At 34.1% G+C, this 22,670-nt stretch overlaps 1 protein-coding gene across 1 annotated transcript in view; it reads left to right on the forward strand.

The window, feature by feature from the left end:
• Positions 1 to 22,670, forward strand: part of DNER (delta/notch like EGF repeat containing) — a 321,739-nt gene that overhangs the window by 185,399 nt on the left and 113,670 nt on the right. Inside the window, exon 6 of the mRNA XM_074298485.1 lies at positions 16,538 to 16,691. Coding sequence (XP_074154586.1) covers positions 16,538 to 16,691 — 154 coding nt within the window. The remainder of the gene's footprint in view (positions 1 to 16,537; positions 16,692 to 22,670) is intronic.

Genomic DNA, 22,670 nt, shown 5'->3' on the forward strand with positions numbered 1-22,670 from the left:
GCTACAACAACAACAAAAACATTCTAATTGTTTCCAGTTTATACATTTCTTTCAAAAGATATTTGTTTTGTATTACTTATTTTTTAAAATGCCAGAAGAAATAATAATAAAAAAGGTAAAATTAGAACCAAGATTTTCCTGGGTTCCAATACTAAATTTAATTATATTGCCCAGATTGTTCTCAGTTTATTTCATTAAAACTTAATCCTACTTCTGATAAAAGCCTCATTTCTAAAATATATAAAGAATTGACTCAAATTTATAATAGTTCAAGCCATTTTCCAATTGATAAATGGTCAAAGGATATGAACATGCAATTTTCAGATGAAATTGAAATTATTTGCTCCAAATCATTATTGGTCAGAGAAATGCAAGTTAAGACAACTCTGAGATATCACTACACACCTGTCAGATTGGCTAAAATGACAGGAAAAGATAATGATGAATGTTGGAGGGAATGTGGGAAAACTGGAACACTAATACATTGTTGGTGGAACTGTGAGTGGATCCAACCATTCTGGAGAGCAGTTTGGAACTTTGCTCAAAAAGTTATCAAACTGTACATACCCTTTGATCCAGCAGTGTTTTTACTGGGATTATAAAGGATCTTAAAGGAGGAAAAAGGACCTGTATGTGCAAAAATGTTTGTGGCAGCCCTTTTTGTAGTGGCAAGAAACTGGAAATTCAGTGGATGCCCATCAATTGGAGAATGGCTGAATTGGAGAATGGCTGAAGAAATTATGGTATATGAATGTTATGGAATATTATTGTTTTGTAAGAAATGGCCAGCAGGATGATTTCAGAGAGGTATGGAGAGACTTACAGGAACTGATGCTGAGTGAAATAAGCAGAACCAGGAGATCATTATACACAGCAACAACAAGATTATACGATGATCAATTCTGATGGATGTGGCTCTCTTCAATATTGAGATGATTCAAACCAGTTCTACTTGTGCAGTGTTGAAGAGAACCATCTATACCCAGAAAGAGAACCAGGGGAACAGAATGTGGAACACAACATAGCATTCTCACTCTCTCTGTTATTATTTGCTTGCATTATGTTTTCTTTCTCAGTTTTTCTTTTTCTTCCTTCTTGATCTGATTTTTCTTGCGTAACAGGATAATTGTATAAATGTGTGTGTGTATGTGTATATATATATATATATATATATATATGATCTAACATGTATTTCAACATACTTAACATGTTTTGGACTACCTGCCAATGAGGGAAGGAAGTGGGGGGGAAAGAGGAGAAAGTTTTCAACAAAAGGTTATTCAAGGGTCAAGTTGGGAAAAAAGTACTCATGAATATGCTTTGTAAATAAAAAAGTTTTAATAAAAAAATAAAATAAAACTTAATCCTACTGAAGTAGAAAATGGGCTTTTATCAATATGCTGTATTCAGAAAACCTCTATTGTGTCAATTGAGTCAAATATTTACCCATATCTCCCTTAGTAACTACTACCCATTTTATCTTTTGGTGCCTTGAAATGCTTCTATGAAAAGTACCAGATTATAGTGAAAGGAAGTGGTATTCATTTAGGGGAATTATATATTTCATTTTCTCTGGAGAATGCAAGTTTACAAAACATATATCTTAGCAAAGCTGCATTTAAGTGGAAACTCAGCTCTGAAGTTTTAAGTGGCTGCCGAAATTAAAGCAATCAATAACAGGGTTGTTTTATTTTGATCATGGTATCTGAGTGTCTACCAGCATCTGATTCAATGTAGGTATTTAATAAAAGCTTGTTGATTGATTAAAAAATTGCAAGCATCTTTATGGTGGATTGTTGAGCACTATGAGGGAAAATGATCTGGGATACCATGAAATGATATTTCCTATTGAATTTAGTATACAAAGAAACTAACTTTTCCAATTCTTCTCTTCACCTTTCCACAGAAAATCTGCCAGCAATTTTTTCAATTATCTACAATTTATGTCTTTTAGTTTCATTTATAGTGAAGATGTCAATAGGAATGTTTTTCATTTCCTACAGTATGGTATTGACTTGTTGCATATTAAGAGTGCTAATAATGAAATTAATGTGTCAAGCTTTGTTGAGTTCTTTGAATGAAATCATAAAAAGTACAAATGACTACATCTTAGTAGGTATAAAATGATTAGTCACAAGTTTCAAAATTAGCCATATTTATTTATTTGGACATGTCTGGGTAATGTGTAGGTCCAAAGAAACACCAAACCAAAAGAAAGCTAGGGAGAGCAAAGAGATGTTGCCTGGAATTACAGAAGCTCTAACATGATCTTTTAAAATTAGTGAAATGAAGTAAAGATACTGATTCTATCACTGTTTACTGAGTGTATGACTCTGGGCAAGTCATTTAAATTCCCTAAGCCTCCTCATTTTCCTTTTCTATAATATGAGTAAACTGAACTAGAAGGATCATAGACTTAGAACTAGAAGAGACTTCTGAGATCCCCTAAGCTGGCTGTCATTTTTTTTTTTTTTAACAGAAAAGGAAACTGAAAGCCAGAGATTTTATGTAACTAGCTCAGGCTCACACAGGATTTGAACCAGGGATATCTGATACCAAATTCACTGCCCTTCCCACTTTATCACATGTCTTTTCCAGTGGTATACCTGTAACCATATGATGCTACAATTCTATGATTTTTGAAATTAGCTTAATTTATGTAAATAGTCATTGCAACAAGAAGGCAGAAAGGAGGATGGAACCTAAAAACAGGCACTTCAAGCAAATACCTAATCTTGAAGCAGAAAGCTCTGTCAGCTAAGAACACCATTCAATTAAAGCACAAGTTTCCTTGTGACATATTATGGAAGAGAATAATAGAACATCATAAGCATTATCACACAAAATAGCAATAAGCATTTGAGAAGAAAATGATTCAATGTTGAAGAATGTTGTATATTATAGTGTATATTATAGAGCGTGGCAGATTAATTTATCATATGATTATGAACTCATTTTGAATTAATAGACTCATAGACCTTTAGAGCTGGAAAGAGTTTAAAGATATTATACCAACTCTCAATTTGTATATGCTAAGAGGTTAATGCTTTGCTCAAGGTCACACAGCTATTTAATGGCATTCCTTTGCCATAGAATAAGCACCTGAAATCAAGATTATAGCCACTGAATTGTGAACAACAAACAAGAATTAGAATAGATTGCAATCATTTTAATGATTATGGGTTGATGGATTAGTCAAGAGGTTATTTAATACCAAATAAAAGATTTGGATGTGAAAAAAGGTAGTTATTATGGTCATAATTTTTACTCAGGGAACCTAAAAGAATAGGGTTAAATCGTTAACCAAGAAAACTGAAAAAACTTGATGGTAGAGAAGTAAACAGTCAGAGACATAAAAATTTAATTTGAAAGCAAGGCAGGGTGACCCTGTTCATTGGCACTGTTCCTTTTCTGCTGCTAGGCTAGACATTTTGGTGGGTTTCTCGTGGGTGATATTTGGATGCTTACAGAATATCTAACTACTCTAGAGAAATACATTTACCAGTGTAGCCAGCCTTTCCTGCAGCAACAAGACAATGAACATGATTAGCCTCTAAGTGGTCACCAAGAGGGTTTCATTAAAATGAGCTATGGGATCCTTACATCTCTTGGGCTGTTATTATTTCAATCTGGAAGGTTGTAGATTTAGTAAAAACAGAAATGCATTGATTAAGCTGGGGACTGTAGTCTCTACAAACAAAACCTAATGAAAATTTAGACTTTGGTTTTACATACCCAAATGAATTCTTCAGTATTAACCTGTGGGTTTGGGACTGAATTAGCTGTAATGATATTAGGAAATCTTGACTATACTATCAATTCTGTGGCATGATGAAAAGAAGCATTGGCTCTGGAGGATGATTTATACCCTTCCTTTGATGATCCTACCTGTGTGATCTTGGGCAAAAAAAGCACTTAGCCTCTTCAGTTTTTTCATCTGTAGGCTGCGGTGTTAATCTAGACAGTGGGCAAGGTTCCTTATACTCTAAATCTATGATTGTATTGTCATTTAGTGGGTAGGTTACTGTTAATTTGTATTTCTTGAGCAGAGGGATAAGAGACTAGGAAATAGACTTTTCTCTGTTGTCAAATATGAATAACTTATTAAAACTATTAAATCCATTACTTTTTTATATGAAAATTTGCCTGGCTCAATTAGAAGCAATTCTATCTATTGACACCTCCCCTGGCACCTTGTTCTTGGGGAGGAGTTCACATTTTAGAACATAAGAAATATGAATTTTCTTGCAATAGATCTTATACTTCTGCTACCCTGGGGATCCTATTTCTTTGCTTTCCTCTTTCCTGTTCCCCTTCCATGACCATTCAGACTTCAATCAGATTGTTGGGAAGCAGGAAAGCCTCTTTCATGTCCCTAAATACTCAAACCATATTGAGTGGGAGAGTGAGAGAGATGCTTGGGACTCATCAATTACAATATTTCTGGTCAAGTGGGGGACTATCAGACCTTTCTATTTGTTACAACATCCTAATATTCTCAGGGCTTTACTATCTCCCTGCTTCTATGATTGCCAAACCTCTTAAGGGACTATTATATGGTCTAGACCTTAAGGACCCCTGCTTCTACTGTCACTGAAAAAATATTTTTTAAATTTAGGACATGTGGACCTTTCCATCTATCCTGCAACTAAAGTCTTATCTATGAATTTTTTCCTCCAATAAGAGTATGAGCTCCTTGAGAACACAGACTATCTCCATTTAAAAAAATCATATACCAGTATCAAATGCAATGATTGGCACATGGAAAGCTTTTAAAGGTTTTTTCCTTCATCTATTCATTCACTACAATTTATCAATAAAAATAAATGCCTCTTGGTTTTCTCCTTGTGTATTAGTCTAACTATGTATTTATGTGAAGAATATCAAAAAGGAAGGGGAATAGAAGCATTGAAAGGGGAAAGAACAGAACAGCCAAGAAACTCTCAAGTTCTGAGATGGACATACCTTTTCAAAGGCCAAGTTTTATATAACAATGAATAGGGAATGAATAGGGTTGCATTTGAAGATACTTAGAACTTGATGATTCAGTTCTAGAAAAAAAGATTCATCTTGTCACTAAGAAGGTGTGGAGTGGCCTTTCGTATATAAAACTTTCAGATTCAGTCCTTGAGTTTCATTGTTCAGACACAATACTGATGAATTCCAAATCTGAGCTCTTTAGACCAGTTATGTGCATGTGTTGAAACCAACCCATGGTAGTTTTTTTTCTCTTTATCTCACTATTCAAATCTGGAGAATGCCAAGTTTGGAAGCAAAGATATAGATAATCTCAGCCTGTCTGTTCCCAGTCTATACCTAGTTCCTGTTCCCTGCCCTGCTGCTTGTGATTTTTGGTATCTTACTCAGTTATGGGCAGCAGCTGCCATGTATTAGGGGGTAATTGGGAAAGGATTAGGTTGTCATATTACTGCCAACACAAAAAGATAATTAAGAGAATTTCTTTCATCCTCTCTTCCTCCTTCCCTCACTTCCTTCTTTTATTCCTCTCTGTCTCTGTCAGAGAGAGAATGTCTGTGTGTGTGTATCTCCCCCTCCTTCACTTCAAAGATTTATTAAGCATCTGTTATGCTAGGTGTTGGAAATATAAATACAAAAATAAGACAGCCCCCACTCTCAGGGAACTTATATTTTGTTAAAGGGATATCTCATCATATGAGAGATTGGCTAATGAGAATCCAGTCTTTGTTCTGCCTGAAGCAGTATCAGTTGTGAAAGTTTGGAGATTCTGGTTCCAGGCACATATAATAGAAGACCCTATTCTCTAATTTAGATCATCTAGAATTCTCCTGTAACTGCTTTATATCTGCTCATTGTGTTTCATTGAGGTACCTTTGTGACTGAATCCTGAGCCAGAAAATACTGTGAATATAAAAAGATAATATTACACCAAATCAGTTTTCTTTTCATTCATAGAGTGAGGCAATAACTATTCTCAAAAGATTAGGTGAAGATAGTCAAATGTGGGCCATTAAGCTCTAATAATATAATGCCAAATCAGGAAATGTAGAGATAACTTGTAACAGTCACTTGCACTTATCCTAGACATGTTACATTAATAGCACCTGTTGTCAGATAGATTGCAAGCTTTTCAAGGTAGCATGGTTCTTTGAATCCCCTATAGTGCTCCTTGTACTTTACATGTAAAACCATCAAGAACACTTAAGTGTTAATATAAGTAGCAAGGGAAAAAGTGACTAAATTCAGATAGTTTAAAAATACATTTGAAAATATTTTTTTCATATTTTCCTGCACTCCAATAATTCTCTCTCCCTTTATTTCATAAACTGCCAAGCATTTTTGTTTCTTATTCAGATAAAAGAAATGATGGAAAAGGACTCAGGACTCAGGAAACAGGTAGAAACTGTAGTGTGCAATTTATTTAATGGAAAAATATAATGACATATTTGACTTTCAATAATCCCTCAACCTATATTTATGTTGCCAGTCATCTACTAAATGTAATTGCACATAGGAAAAAATGTCTTGTGCTGAACTATAAAAATTTGGCCTTATTGGACCTAAGTTAAAAGAAGAAATCTCAACTCATACTTTTATCCACACTTCGCTGATGGACTTGTTATATTCTCTTTTGAGTGTGTGTGTGTGTGTGTGTGTGTGTGTGTGTGTGTGTGTGTGTGTGTGTGTAAAAGACAGTGATAATAAAGGGCAATACCATTTTTCAGATCCTCACCCCACTAACTAACTTCTGATTGAAATGGAAAAGAACCATTTCTTATTTGATCTTGGTATCTTTCCTAGAAACTAGCACAAACTTCTGTATGCCAGGAGTGTTTGTTAAATTTTATTGAATTGAATTCAATTGAATTTCTTTGTACCCAGGGTAAAATTAAATTCAAAAATTATATCTACAATGTTAGATCTGTTAAGTTAGAATGATGTTGGTTTAGATTAACTCTAAAATACAAAGAGGGCTGGTGGTTCTACTTAATGCTAGAGATGAAGGTTAGCTATACCATTTTGTTTGAAGAACTAATTAAGTGAGGTTTATCTATTACAAATTGCTCCTTTTGTAGCATAGTTTTTGAAACTATTGTCAACAGAAAGTTATTGTTGAGATATAAATAGCTTATTTGTGAGAGGTAATTATTGTTATCAATATTATATTTTTAATAACTTGAAAATATCCTTATGAATCAGTTTTACATTTAATGGATAAGAGAAGATAGGTAGTGATACAGTGGTGCAGAGAAAGCCTTTCTGTACCTTTAGACTCATCATGCTCTGGCCTTTTTGTGCCATGTGGTATGAACTCACTTCCTCATCCAGCTCTTGACTGCCCAAGGGATACATCTTTGTGATACCTCTCATGTGGTACTTGCTTTTCTTTTCATTTACTTGAAAAGATACTGTCCAACTCTGTGGAAACTCAGCCAATCAATCAACATTTAATAAATACATACTATATGTGTATTTATTACTGGAAATGGGCCATCCCCTTTTGTCATACAGTTGCTGTAACTTTACTATTCTTGGTACTATCACTGCAACCAAATTCTTCTCCCAATTATTTTGGGAAAATGGGAAATCAATACAAAAAAGGGAAAAAAATAATTCCAAATTTCGGATTTTCCAGGAGAGGTATGTTTAATTGGTCAAGGTAGACTGGATTCATGGAATATTGTTTGGGAGTGATCAGACATGTGGTAGCAAATTTGTTGTGTTGCAGAAAAGATGACAATTAGGCAGGTAGGATGAGGATTCTGGTGGAAAAAGGGGGAAAGCAAGGACAGTAATATGCTGAATAGGGAATGGGGCCAGGAGCACACTGGGAATTGCCAGAGACCAACTTTTCTCACTTTCTAGCGTTGTTAAGATTCTATGAGAAGTGGGGCAGCTAGTTGGTGTAATGGATAGAGCACCAGCTCTGAAGTCAGGAGGACCTGAATTCAAATCTTCCCTCAGACACTTAACATGTCCTGGCTGTGTGACTCTGTCCAATTAACCCCAATCACATAACCCCAATTACCTGAGCAAAAAAAAGATTCTATGATAAGTGTGACTTTTAGTTCTATTTTTTGTCCCATTTTTATAATGTTTACTGTTTTTATGATGATAATGAGAATAATGATACTAAAAAAAATCTTTAGTTGAATGGAAGAGAGAATATTAAAAATGTTAAAAAAACCTCAACCCCAAACCTAATATCTTCCACATCAAAAAGACATTTTAATAAGATGCATTTCTATAATAAGCTTAAATATTTACATTTTTCCCCCTTTCAAAGAGATATCATTTTAATAGTGTGGTCTGTATACAGACTGATGTAGCATATAAAAAATATAGTGAAACCTAATCTTTTTTACCTAACAATGTAATGAACACATCATTATTTTCTGGAAATTCATAGTCTATTGATAGAATCTCCTTAATTTCTGCAATTGAAAAGCAAAAGGAAAAAAAAATCATCAGGTCATTTCTGCAATAAGTAATAGTGTTTGTGATTTCTCTACCTTTTCCCATAGTTTGACACATTAAAGTTCCTATTTTCTTTTCTTTGGGTGAACCTGAGTTAAAAAGGTGGAGCATTTGGAAATGAGTCTCATTCCTACTTGTCTCTTCCTTTATTGCTAATTTTGCATCTATAATTGCATTGGTTCATTTGCTTAAAATGAATATTTGGCTTTTCTTCTATTATGGAAAACATTTCCATTTGATGAAATTTCACTTGCTAGGAAATCATTGATCAATTAAAAATGTAGATTAAAAATAATTAAACAGTATGAGATGCCAGCTAACTACATTTAGGAGGGGGTCTTTATTTTTCTTTCAAGAGTTCCTCATTTGCATTAGAAAGAAAACATTGTTTTATTGAGGGCAGTTGAAAATTTTGCAAAGAATCCAGGGGCTGATGAAAGAATTTCAGTAGCAAGAGAAGCAAAACTAGACATTTTTTAGTGATTATATTGAACTTTTATCTTTTAAGTACTCCAAATAGTAAGGATAATACCTCCACTAAAATCCAATCGTTGCAGCAAGATGGTGACTCTTCTGAATTCTCAGAAGCAAATCTGGGAAGATTTTGTGTACAGGCCAGAAAATCTGTCTTTTGAGGAGCAGAATGATGTTCCATTGCAACAGCTCTCTGAGATCATTAATTTAGTTAAACAGGGGTTGTCATCTTTATTGGAAGAGAGAATGCTTACATGGAAAAACAATATAACAATAGATGGTGCTTTAAGATTTCATGTATGTTATCTTACTTGAGCCTTATAATAATGCTCTAAGGTTTTTTTTTCGACAAACTTCTGATTTTTTTTTGGCAAAGGAAGGAGACTCCTGTATGAAAACCCCAAAAATTATTTTTATGGAGAACTACACAGAACAACACATACAAGGTGATCAGAAAAAGTAATATAAGGATACTTTCAAGGTCCCTCTTAAGAACTTTAGAATTGATTGTATGACATACGAGATTCTGGCACAGGATTACCCATTATGGTGTGCCCTCATTAGAGAAGGTGCTGGGATCTATGAGCAAAGCTGAATTGAATTAGCTCGGAAGAAAGAGGAGATGTGCAAAAATAGAGTCCACTCTAAATGTTCCTAGGGACTATTTCTCTCTGACTTGTGGCAGAGCATTCTGAACTCATATAGACTTGGTCAGCCACAGTGAGACATACTGTACTCTAACATAGTAATTTCATTGTGGTCCTCTTTCAGAATGAAAGGCAACAACCAACCTCTCCTCTGAACAGATCAGCCACTCCTCTCTAATTCAGTAGCTGGGGGTACTAAGAAGTTCAGGGACTTGGTTACATAGCTAGTCTATATTAGAAACAGAATTTAAACCCAGGTCTTGCCAATTCTAAGGAAAGATGTAAAGATGGAAGAAAGGAAGGAAGTTAGGAAGGAAGGAAGGAAAGAAGGGAAAAAAAGAAGAAAAGAAGGAAGGAAGGAAAGAAGGACTTATTAAGTGCTCACTATGATCTATATCTTACTACTGGACCCCTGTGGTCCTGGAGGGGAAAGTTCCTGCAGGTGACCTTGAATAGTTCTTCCTCACTTAAATTCAGTTCGCTTGCCTGTCATGGCATCACCTTCCTGATATCATGGTCCTCTTCAAGAACTATGGAAAAACACCAATAACTTTAAAGAGGGAGATGCTGAGATTCAGTGACTTGCCTAAGATTACACAAATAGTCAGGTTTTCAAATCATTCTATGTCTGCAAATCTCTTACTATGCTGCCTTCCCTAGGCTGGACTTCTTTGTAACTACATCATTCAATTCTTGATTAATGTAGGAATCATTATTATAATTTTACAAACCAGTTAATTTATAAATAAATTATTTTATAAATAATTTACAAAAATATTCTAATTTAATAAAGATGTTAGACTAAGTGACAAGAGTAGAATTTTAGCATAAGTCTTGGGTTCATTGCTCTCTCTACACTAACTGCCTCTTGGCTTTGACTTTCATCTTGACCCTACAAAAAGGGTTGAATCTAGCTGGAGGTGACTTCTAATTCTCTCAGCTCAGCTAATGTCAGCAGATAAGGTTTGAAGAAAAATTCCCTACTCTTTCTCCTGCCCATGCCTCAATATTTAAAAAAAATTGTTGTGTTTTTCCTTAAAGACATTTACTTACCTGTATCATGAATAATAAAGTAAATCTCTATGTCCTTTGAAAGGAAAGGGCACCTACTCTCATTATTGCTGCCATTATTTAAAATTTAACATTTAAGGCCAAAAAATGAATGGAATAAATTCATGGATGCAAGCTATGGATTTATTGTGTATATATATGTTCTGCTCTCCATATTTCCAAGTTTGCTTTTTTAACTAGATGCTGCTTTTGCAGTGAAGGATTCAGAGATATAGAATGAAGATGTAGCCTTGGAAAAGACCCATGGAAGGGAGACAAGCATGGCTTAAAAACTAGAGGGGCATACAGTTTAAATTTTGTATATACTGAACAGTGAAATCCAGAGACTTAGTTAGGAAGAAAGAATTCTTGGAGTCCTTTAATGTACTTTAGGGAAGTTCATCCCAGTGTTGTTTCTTTCCAAGCAGTGTGGTGAGTTTTCCTTTGAGATGGCTCATTGTTTCTAAGAATGTTGTATTCCCAGGAGAAAGCAATGCTTTATCTCTTTAGCTAAATTTCAGCTGTTTCTATGTGGCCCAGGCTCTGGAAGAGGAATTCATGGGCAATTGTACATTATAAACAAAATCCTAAGACCCCCATTGAGTTCTGATGTCTAAGGGTAGGCCTTTCTGTAAGGGTAGTGCACAATCCATGCTTAGTAAGAATTCCCAGTGATGAAGTCAGGCCTTGTAAGTGAATATGTTGGAGTGGTCTTTTGACTCTGTGAAATAGCTTTAAATTAGCCTTAAGAAGATGAAACCATTTATTATCATCAAAATGGTTATCTACATTTTTGTAATTGTCAGTGGAAAGTAATTTCAATCCTAGAAAGTATCTTTTAAAAAATCAAATTGGGTCACATTTTTTTTTTGCAAACATTTTCCTTCTTTTATCAAGTGTACCATTAGAGTCACATTAAATACCAAGTAAGTAAAGACCAAATGAAGATGATTGTTACTTAGCTGAGAAATCCTTAAATCACCCCATCTTCACAGAGCTCAGAGTTTAGAAAATGTGGATGCAACAAGTTCCCATCTTGCATAATTAAAGTGGTCTGGAAATGTTGGTCTGACAAAACACAAAAAGAGGGGAGTTTTGGACTTCTTGTATCTGTAAGAGTAATGCTAGTCTGGGAGCCTTAGATGATTGGTACATTGATAGACTCCATGTCTATCAATAGGGAAGAATACTGTAGTTTCCCCAAAGAAATTTGTTTTGGCACAAAGTGGGGGCTAGAGTTCCTCTGGATAAGACAGATTCTTTTTTACTTGTATTGAGTAGGTGGAGTGTCTCATGTACTTTTGATATGTGACCAAGGTAATGGTAGCTTTAGGCAATAATTGGAAGTAACAAGGCTTATTCCTAGGCTGGATCTGCTCTCAAGTGATTGAAGGTTATTGACAGGAGAGTCTATAGGTTTTTACAAGAGACTGAAGAAAGCAGCTTTCAGTACTTTGTTTTTATTTAGTCTGGAAACTCAATTCAACTTCTCATTTATTAAACATTGTACTATAAGTAAATCACAGTGATGATTGCTGTGAATTTAAAAAACCCAACAACAATCTTTGCCCTCACAGAACTTAAATTCAAGAAGGAAGAGCATATTGGCTACTAGAGAGATGAGAAAAGGAAGTGACAGAGTTTGGTTAGAACTGTGATATGGGAAGATTATTTTGCCAGCTGGATTTGAGAAAGGTAAGATTAGAAGTATGGACATTAAGTAAGAAGTTATGATCATAGTCTAGATTTGAGGCCATGAGGCCTTTAACTAAGATTTGAATTTAGGAGTAGAAAGAAAGGTATTCTATGAGATATGTTAAAGGCAGCATCAACGAGACCTAGAAGTGGATTGGATATTGGGAGGTAAAGAAGTGATGAGTTTTGGATAATTCCAAAGTCATAAACCTAGGTGACTAGAAGAATGGCGGTACCCATAATAGAAAGAGGGAACTTTAGACAAAGGGTAGTATTAGAGGGGGAAGATGTAATGAGTTTCATCTTAGACATGTACTATTGGAGATACTAATGAGAATTTAGATATCCAAGACACAATTGGAGATGTGATACTGAAGTAGAGGAAAGAATTTAGGACTAGAAATAGAAATTTGGGAGACACATGAAAATCATAAATGAAGCTGTAGGAACAACATGATTTGCAAAAACGTAGACAGAAAAGGGGAAGCAACTCAGGATAGGGCAATGGATAATGTGTATTAGGAGAAAGGGTAGATGATGGTCTAGCAGAGGAGGATAAAAAGGAGAAGTCAGACAGGTAGGGTAATGAGAAAAGTGATGTGAGAAAGTCTAGGTAATAGAGATTAAGTACCTGACCAAATAATGTCAGAAGCTTCAGAGAAGTGACAATTTAGAAGTTGAAAGATCATTTGTAACTTTGCAGAGGGTGATTTCAAATTGTATGGTCAACTAGGAAGCTATATTGAAAGAAGTTGAGTGACTGGGAGGTGAAGAAGTGAAGGTAATGAGTCTAGATGACTTTTTCTAAGAGTGTAGTTATGAAAAGGAGAAAAGAGAAAAGGGAGTAACTTGAAGGACAAGGGAGGGAGACCTGAGAATATTTGTGTTTGCTGAAGAAGGAAGCATCAAAAAAGGTGAGATTAAAGATGGAAAAGTAAGGGAGGCAAAGATCTTTGAACAAGTTCTTGAAGAATGTAGGAAGGGATAGTATCAGTGACATAAATAACAGGGTTGGTCACACCACGGAGTGCCATGTACTTATCAGAAACTGGAGCAAAGAAGGAATAATGAATGGAGAATGTTGTAGATGAGTTTTGAAGTGTGAAATAGCAAAGGAGCCCTCAGAAGATATTTTCTTTATTCCATTGTAATTGGACACATGTATTCCTAGAAAAACTACCCTGATCTTGGAAGTTCTGTGGATTAGCTCCCATGTAAAACCATAGCTCATAAGCTCCCACCAGTATTTTAATTTTTTTTCCTGATAGAGAAAAATATTAGTTAAAAATGAAAGACATTTAATTAAACACAATAGCAAAGAAAGTAACAAGATAAACCAAGTGGGTATATGATGTCAAAGATTATCAGATTTTTTTCTGGGGTGGAGGGGCACAAGAATTGATGACTTATGACCGAGGTACAAACATGGGGGCACACATGTAAGAAACAAGTGACTATTAAAATACAGACACTAGCACAAAGAATATAATTTTCTAGTACTGTTAAGAGAAAGGTAACACACTTCCAGAGACTTGGTATTGGAAGTATATATAACAACTGAGGTTTATAATACTGATCAGGGCTAATTAAGAAAAGGTTAAAATATTATATAGTACATATGTTTATAAAAATGGGGAACTATGGAATATAGTTCAGGAAGATTCTTATCTAAAATAGCTCAGAGGAGATATTTTTGTTCTTAAAGAGAGAAACCATGAATAAGACAATTTGTCAATCTAGAACAAAATCTTCTCCAAGCATTGTAGAGATTTGTATGTATTTTCCTTTCATTTAAGATAGTATTATTGATGTATGGGGTATTTAAAGGATGCCAGACTTCATGAAATGAAAAATATTAATTCCTTCTGGTTTTTAAGTCAAGCATAAAAAACTGGGTACTACAATTTCTTATTATCCTAGACATTTTTCAATTATGAAAATTTCCATGAAAAAAGTATAAAAAGGAAGCCAAGAGTTAAATCTATGTCTATGTAATATTAAAATACCAGCCTCTTACAAAATCAGTGTCATTTTTAGACCTTTTAAGAGAGAATTGGTATCACTGCACAGTTCATTAAGTTGCCTATTAGCATAGCAAAATTATTCAATGACAGAGTCAAATGGGGAAAAAAATTAAAAATCTGAACACTCCTAGATCCATCCTCAAAAATACACATTAGGGTAGCCCCAGTGTTCTTTAGATCATCATTAGAATCTACTATCTGATGAGTTTGAGAGGGTCTTTGCTGCCTCCTTCATTCCTTGTTCTAGTTGAGTGTAGAACAATCTAATGCCTTATCAAAAATTAAATTCATTGTTTAAAAAGTCTTGGGAAATCAGATGTTCAAAGGGAAATAATGTTTTCAGCTGAATCATTTGCACTAATGAAAATGTAAATTAAATATATTTTTCTCATTAGTTGTTTGACCTTTTAGATAGAAGAACTTCCAGTGATTGATTGTTCTATTATTTTTCTTTAAATGTCAAAAAATCAGAATAGCTATGTAGCTTAGATCTAGGAAACTACTTATCAGATGTGTAGATCCCAATATAGATCAATATATATTGATTAATGCATCTTTTTTAATTCAAAAGTATTTTATTTTCAAAATACATATAAAGATAGTTTTCAACATTTATTTTTGTAAGACTTTGTGTTTCTCCCTCCCTCCTTACCTTTCCTCTTCCCAAGACGGGAAGTAATTTGATATAGATTAAATATGTGAAATTATTTTTAAACATATTTCTACATTTATCATGTTAAACAGGAAAAATCAGACCAAAATTTTAAAAAATCATGAAAAACAAACAAACAAACAAAAAGTGAAAATACTATGCTTCATTCTATATTCAGTCTCCATAGTTCTTTCTATATGTGGCTGTCACTTTCCATCCTAAAAATATTGGAATTGAGAAGAACCAAGTCCATCCCATTTGATTATCACATAATCTTCTTGTTACTATGTGCTATGTTCTCCTGACCCTGCTTCCTTTGCTCAGCTTCAGTTCCTATAAGTCTTTCTAGACTTTTCAGAAATCAGTCTGCTCATCATTTCTTATAGAACACTAGTATTCCATTACATTCATATTCTCTTCCTTATTCAGTCATTCCCCAATTGTTGGGCATCCAATCATTTCTAATTCCTTGCCACTATAAAAAGGACTGTTACAAACATTTTTAAGTCTATCTTTAAAAATTTTTCTTTTATATTTCTTCAGACATCTGAGTCTATTTGGATGCTATATTTCTGCTTCCCAAAGGATGCAATGTCTGTTCAGTAGTTCCTTTTTAAAGCTAAATAGCTAATTAGGGCCCTAAAGAGTTCTTTTCCATTGGCAGTTCTTGGCTTCCCAAGTCTTTGTTTTTAAACTTGAATTCTTCAACTTCAGGATGAATTAATTTAATAAAAATATTCAGGTCCAGGGAGCTTTAGTAATTCTTTACACTAAATACAAGATGTTTTCTGTATGTTTTTATAAACTAGAGGTTCTTAAACTTTTTGACTTCAGGTTTTCTTTGGGCTCTTAAAAATTATGATGAGCGCTTTTAAAAGTTTTTGTTTATGTGGGTTATATCTATTGCTATTTACTATATTAGTAAAATATTTTAGCATTATTATGAAAATATTTTTGACCTGATGAACTCCCTGAAAGGATCCCCCAAGAACCTCTAGACCATACTTTGAAAATTGATGGAATATAGACTATTGTAGACAATTTTTTACTCATTTTCATTTCACATCCTTTAAAAGATTTTCTGTTATATTTATAATTATATTTCCAAATTAGTTAAATACTTGTTACTTTATTCTGGTAACAATAGAAGCTGTAAAATAATTAAGTGGTTGGAATTTCTAACAAATTTTGAAGGCACCAGAAAGCTGGACTAATAAAATCACCATTTGTGTATCCAAGCAGAAAAACTGTTTTTTAAATTTTGATTCAAATGAAACATCCTTTCATTTTGTTTTTTTTTTAACCAGAAAATGTATAAAGATGATTGTAAATATAAATGCTTGAAATTAAACATTGAGGGAATTTAATATCTTTTGAATTGTTTTTAAAAGAAAGATCTTAAACACATAATGTTACAAATGATGCTATTTGCTTTATTATAGATGGGGGATACTGTTGATCTGCATGGGTTTTGGAGTGGAAATGGGGATTTGGAAGAATTCACAGTCAAACATAATAACTGCAAGTTCTTATTTTAGGCAACTTTTTCTTGTGACTGTGAGGACCAGTATGTGGGCACTTTCTGTGAAGAATTCAACGCCTGCCAAGCACAGCCATGCCAGAACAATGGGACCTGTATTGATGCAATTGAAAAACATGACGGGAACAATTTCACCTGTGTTTGCCTGGCTGGTAGGTGTTAAATGGCATTTTGCACTAAATCTTTTGCATTTATCCTTTATGTACAATTCATCTTTTTGGAAAATATATTGAGGAATAACTCAGAGGGAATAAGAGGGCTTTATGTATTTAAAGGACTGTCTCATTTAAAGGATGCATTCTATCTAGTTTTAGAAGAGAGAACTAGAAGAAATATGTGGAAATTTTAAAAGGGCAAATTTAACATTTTTAAGAAAGCAGGGAAATCTCCATGGATTAATAATCAAATTGGCATAAGAAAATGATGGATGAGGAAACTTAAATAGCTCAACCAATTTTGCCCCCACCAATGTACTTATCCCATAAGTATATTTCATAAGCAATCCCATAAGGTGAGCCCCTTTAAGTGAATATTTCTCCAAGCATAGTGAGAGTAATTCTTGGACAGCAGAGCTTGTTGCCAAGCTCATAGTTAATACTTTTTATAGCTTGCTATAGCTTGTTGGAGCTAGTGTTGCACCAACCTTGCAGTCTTAAAGAGTTGCTTTAGAATATTGAGAGGTTAAGATAATTGCTTAAAATCACACAGCCAGTATGGGATTAAGGAAAAAATTCCTATAATTAGTACCAAAATCTAATCCAAAACTGGAATGGGCTATCTCAGGAGGTAATAGAATCTCCCTCCTTAGAAGTCTTTATGCAAAGATTGGACAAGCCTTTGACAGTCATCTTTTTGAAGGGATTCTTGTTTAAGTCCAGATTGGACTAGAATCCTGATATTCCAGTCAGTTCCAATCAACAGATCACTGTGAGATTCTTCTATTCTTTATCTGAGTAGAGGATATCTCTATCTAACATCAGCTGGTGGACTAATTGAGCACATGCTCCTTTTAAGTCCTGGCTCTCTAAATAAAAAGTAGAGTGAATGATTATGGAAAGTCTGTATGAGTTAAACAGTTTTCCTCCTATGTCTTTTCTTTGGCCTTCCTCAGAGGCCATGGGTATCACTATGTCATGCTGCCTTTATGAATAAAATAATGGCTCTTTTAGAGTATCCAAATATGTCTTTGGTAATTTTTTTTAATTTTTAAAATTTTTAACCTTTTTGGCAAATGTTACCTCAGACAATATTTTTGCTAACACGAAGATTTGCTTGTCCAAGTGTTTAATTCTTTCCCTCTACCTACTCAGAAGAACATTCGGAGAATATTTGCATAATACATTTGAAAACTGATTTCAGCAATATTAGGTAACCCATGGAAAGTTAATTTCTGGAGGACCTCATTTCAAATTTTGACTCCGTGACTTAAGGCAAGTTATTTCCACCTTTCTGGGTGTCAATTTTTACATCTATAAAATGGGTAACTTGAATCAGGTAGCCTCAAAGGGCTCTTCTAGATTTAAATCCATGGCTCTGGGATCTAACAATAGCCTCATAATTACTTTTATAAGAGCAATAAAAATGGCTTGATTGAATCTGAATTCAGCATCCCTAAGCAATATGTACCACAGGTACATGGTATTAGATATGTGACTGTGGGTTGACTTAAGGACATCTTTATTAGTTGAAGAATAATAACAGTTGACATTTACCTAGCACTATTAACACATTCTATAGATTAACTTATATTATCAGCCTCTGATCACAATAGTCTGAGAAGAGTAAGTGTTTGGACAAATGGCAAGGTTTGTCCTTGTCCTTATTGTTGTTGGCAAACATAAATCAGATTGAAAAGTTGATTAGTACATGATATTTGGGAATGAAGGCTTTTTATAAATCTTCTAACCATTTTGGGGGCTGTTTAGAATGAAAATCTCATTGGTATAGGGTATAGAAATATTGGTATATTGGTATAGAAAGGCCATCTATGGATATAAAACAGTTTTTCTTCTTTAGTATATATATTAGTCGTAATAAGTTGCATGGGGACATGAGTGGCTATACGATTTGACTGATGCCATAATCAGGACCTGAATCCATGTTTTCTTGATTTAATGGTCACTTCTTCAGCCATAATTATTCCAGATCATCTTGAAAAGTCTATTAAAAAACAAACAAACAAACAAAAAAAACCTTCCAACCCCCCCCCATTTCCTGTTTCTTGAGGAGACTGTTTTTGCCTCTTCGTGTGTCCTCAGGATTTCCTGGCACATAGTAAGCACTTAACAAGTGCTTATTAATTGATTATTGATTGGTTTTAGCAAATGGAACCTAAAAGACAACTTCATTAATATATTCCTATAATATCCAAAATTTATTTTGGAAGTGAAAACATTGGCCACTTGCCATGTTGTTTCAGTTAAAGTCAAATGAAATAACATATGTAAAGTGCTTTGCAAACTTTAAAGTAATCTATAAATGTTAATTGTTATTATTATTACTAAGGCCAATACCTAATCTAATCTTCTGACTAAAATGGCTTGTTTTATTAGGCAGTGATATGTGTCTTAGTGTCTTAGATAGATAGCGCTAGACCTGAATTTCCATCTTCTTGCTAGACATCTCTATTTTATATGTCAATCAAGCAAGCAAGCAACACTTATCAAATGCCTACAACATGTGCCAGGTATTGTGTTAGACCTCTGGAGGTACACTGACAAAAGTGAAAAAGTCTCTGCCTTCAAAGATCTTAAATCCTAATGGGGAAGACAAATTGCACCATATAAGTGCAGAGAAAATCTATCTAAATTAATACTAGGTTGTTTTGGAAGAGAGATCACTAGCTGTGGATGGATACGATGGCTTAGGAAAGACAAGATAGAAAGTGCTACTTGAACTGAATTTTGGTTGAATGAAGATAAGCCAATCATTTTTATTTCCTGGCAATACTGCAAAAATACTTAAATAGTCTAAGGATTAATGGCTTTGTTTATCCATCTTCTCAAACTTAACATATCAAAAAAACAAAACTAAACTAAAATTTAATTTTAAAAAATTTTAATTTATCAAATTAAAAAATATGTTCCTCTTCCTTGCTTTCATATCACCATCAATGGCACTACTGTTTTCCCATTCACACACAGGCTCATAACCCTGGAATAGTTTTAGACTCTACTCTCTCCTTTGTCCACAACATCCAACAAATCAACACATCACTAGGTCTTATATTTTAATCTCTATAATCTTTATCACATCTTCCACTTTTGGAAGTAACTATTTCAAGGCAACATTATCTCTTATTGCCAGAGCCTTTCTAACATTATCTTTTAAAATGTTTTTTTTCCCTGATTTTTTCTGCCTTATTATTATTATTTCCCATTTATTGCCATTCCTTATTGCCTGGTAAAGCAAACTGACAGATGACTATGTCTGTCAGTGTATACCTCATTCCACATCTCTAGTCTACCTCTTGGAGTAAGTTATGTTTCAGGATAAGTCTTCTGGAGTTAAGATTGCCCACTGCATTCATCCAAATTCTAATGTGTGATTTTCTATGACCGTGGTTGTATTATTTCTTAGCTATTTACTTTGCATCAGTTCATATAAATCTTCCCCAATTTCTTGGAATTCTTCACATTTGAAGAATATCTTAGGTTGCAAAAATATTCCATTAGAGTTACATAATAGAGTTTATTCAATTGTTCTCTAGTTGATGGATGCCTATTTTATTTCCTTTTGTTTTTCAATAGAGTCTGAACTTACCTATTTATAACCAACAACCCTGATGGACAGCCTCCTTAGGGTTTATTTTCTCTCTCAGGGACCAGAGATCAAGCTGGAAGGAGGACGTTTCCATTACAAGTCTCCTTTAAAGCAACTATTTTTAATGCAACACGAATTTCAATTTCTCCTTCCATGCCTCCTTTACTGTTCTGCATATATGGCTAATAACTAATTTGTATTTATGTGTTTTTTCCACATGAGAAACCAAATTTATATTTAAATGAAGATGGAAGTGAGAGATGACCTTGCAGTGTATACCTGTTTTCATTGCTTGTTTTTCATAAATATGCAGATAGCATCAAATGGCTCTTTAAGTAAGGATATGTGATATCTGCTAAGTAATACTTTAATTTTACTGAAATGTACTTAGAAATAAAAATGGAGACTAGATTTGAAATTGAGTGATTTATCAGATCTTTATCATTTACATACTATTCATGAGTTCAACAAGCCTTAAACTCCTGACAAATATTAGCTACCCTGCTGAGTGCTAGACTTACAAAGGAAGACATGAAATAGTTTTTACCCTCACAGAGCTTACATCCCACATTTCAAATTCCTCCTGAAAATATAGGGCGATTTACTACTTAGTTTTCTGAAAGCAAAACTGAGGGAAAAAAAACATACATGAATGATCATTTTTCCCTATGTAACTAACAGGCCCAAAATGTCTCATGGCTCTTTTTGGTTCAGTAGTGATTCCAGAACCATTATTATCATCATAATAAACTTTAGAAATCTTAAAAAAAAATAGCAATAACTATTTATGCAAAGCCTGTCAGAATTTAGCAGAGTCATTTTCATTGATAACAGTTCTGAAAGTATCACAAGCCAGGCTTAATTTTTCTGGTACATTCTGTAGGCAAAGAGATGAGACTTTAAGATGTAAAACCAGGAGAGCATCCCTGAGTTTTGCCTTTCTTTCTAAATGGAAAAAAGGCAAGTTTGTAGTTTGTCCACAGTTTTATTGTATCTCATTGCTTCCTCTAAAAGAAGTTAGAGCTTTAAAAGGATTATGGTTGGATATATAATCTTTTCTTCATCTGCATATTTTTAAAAGTAAATATGGAAATCTCATTTTTTTTTTTTTCAAATGCCTTCCTCAATGATGTTTCCTTCATAGCCTTTTCACATTGAAATCAGAATCTGTTTTAGGCTATTAATGCTGCTTAGTTACTACCAAAGGCTCTCCATTTTAAAGCCAATTGTTTGGTTGAATAAAGATAAGCTGATCACTTAGATTTCCTAAGAACAGCAGCTGGGTTTAAGTAGTCTGAAGGCTGGTTCTGTCAACATTACTGAAAACCTTTTCCTATCTTGATGGGGTCTGAGTAAATCATCCTAACTACTTGTTTATTTCCTATACTGTGCCTCAAGGGTACTTCATGGATATCTTCCTTTCTAAGGAATCATTTGCTAGATGTTTTAGAATTTGACTACTTATGTATGATCTTAGACAAATCACTTAAAATTCTGGAATCATAGAATTCTCAAACTGGAAAGAACCTCAGGAATTATCTCATCCACCCAGTGAGTTAGGGCTGGGATAATAGAATGGGTCTCTTTATTCTCTGTGGCCTGTCCTTTCTACTGCATCATGGCCTTCCTTTCTGAACTTCAGTTGGCTCCTCATTTGTGAAAGAAGGGAGCAGGATTAGGTAAATGCTAAAGCTCCTTTCCTGGCTAACATTCTGTGACCTTGTTTGTCCTCTGGATCATATACTTGCATGCAAAGTAGATTATGTAACTTTCAAACAAATTCATTCATCAAAGGACATCCCAAGTGGTAAATGGATTGGGCTTTATGGTCTCAGAATTATTCATGGCATGTCTTTTCGTTGGTACATGTGAGGTAATTATTGGAGTTAGTTCTTAGAATAGATTAGATTAAAGCGAGTAGCAATTTCTAGGAATTGTTTCTTTTAGAATACAAATCAATCACTTGGTAGACTGCATTTTCTATCAGCCTGGCTCTTTTCAGTGGGTTTGCTGATATCCCTCAAGGGTGACATTGTTGTGAATCATTCTTTTGGTATCACAGAATTTAGAGCAAGAAGGGACTTGGATGCCTCAGATTCCTGATCTGTAACATGGAGAATTTAGACTAAATAGATTTTGATGTCCTATTCAGACCTACACATATACTCTAATCCCAATCTAATCCCTCATTAAATCAAGAAACAGAGAGGCCCATAGGGCTGAATGTAAAGAGCTGTTGGTGGAATTTGTAGCCATTTAATAATTAATAATAACTCATAAAATAAGGTTGATTTTGAAGTTACATTTAGTTGTGGACTTTACTTGGGACATTGCTATTCAGCCTTGATATTATTCATATTTATGTTGAA

The sequence above is a fragment of the Sminthopsis crassicaudata genome, chromosome 3, assembly GCF_048593235.1.
Source record: "Sminthopsis crassicaudata isolate SCR6 chromosome 3, ASM4859323v1, whole genome shotgun sequence".
In the NCBI taxonomy this organism is placed as follows: domain Eukaryota; kingdom Metazoa; phylum Chordata; class Mammalia; order Dasyuromorphia; family Dasyuridae; genus Sminthopsis; species Sminthopsis crassicaudata.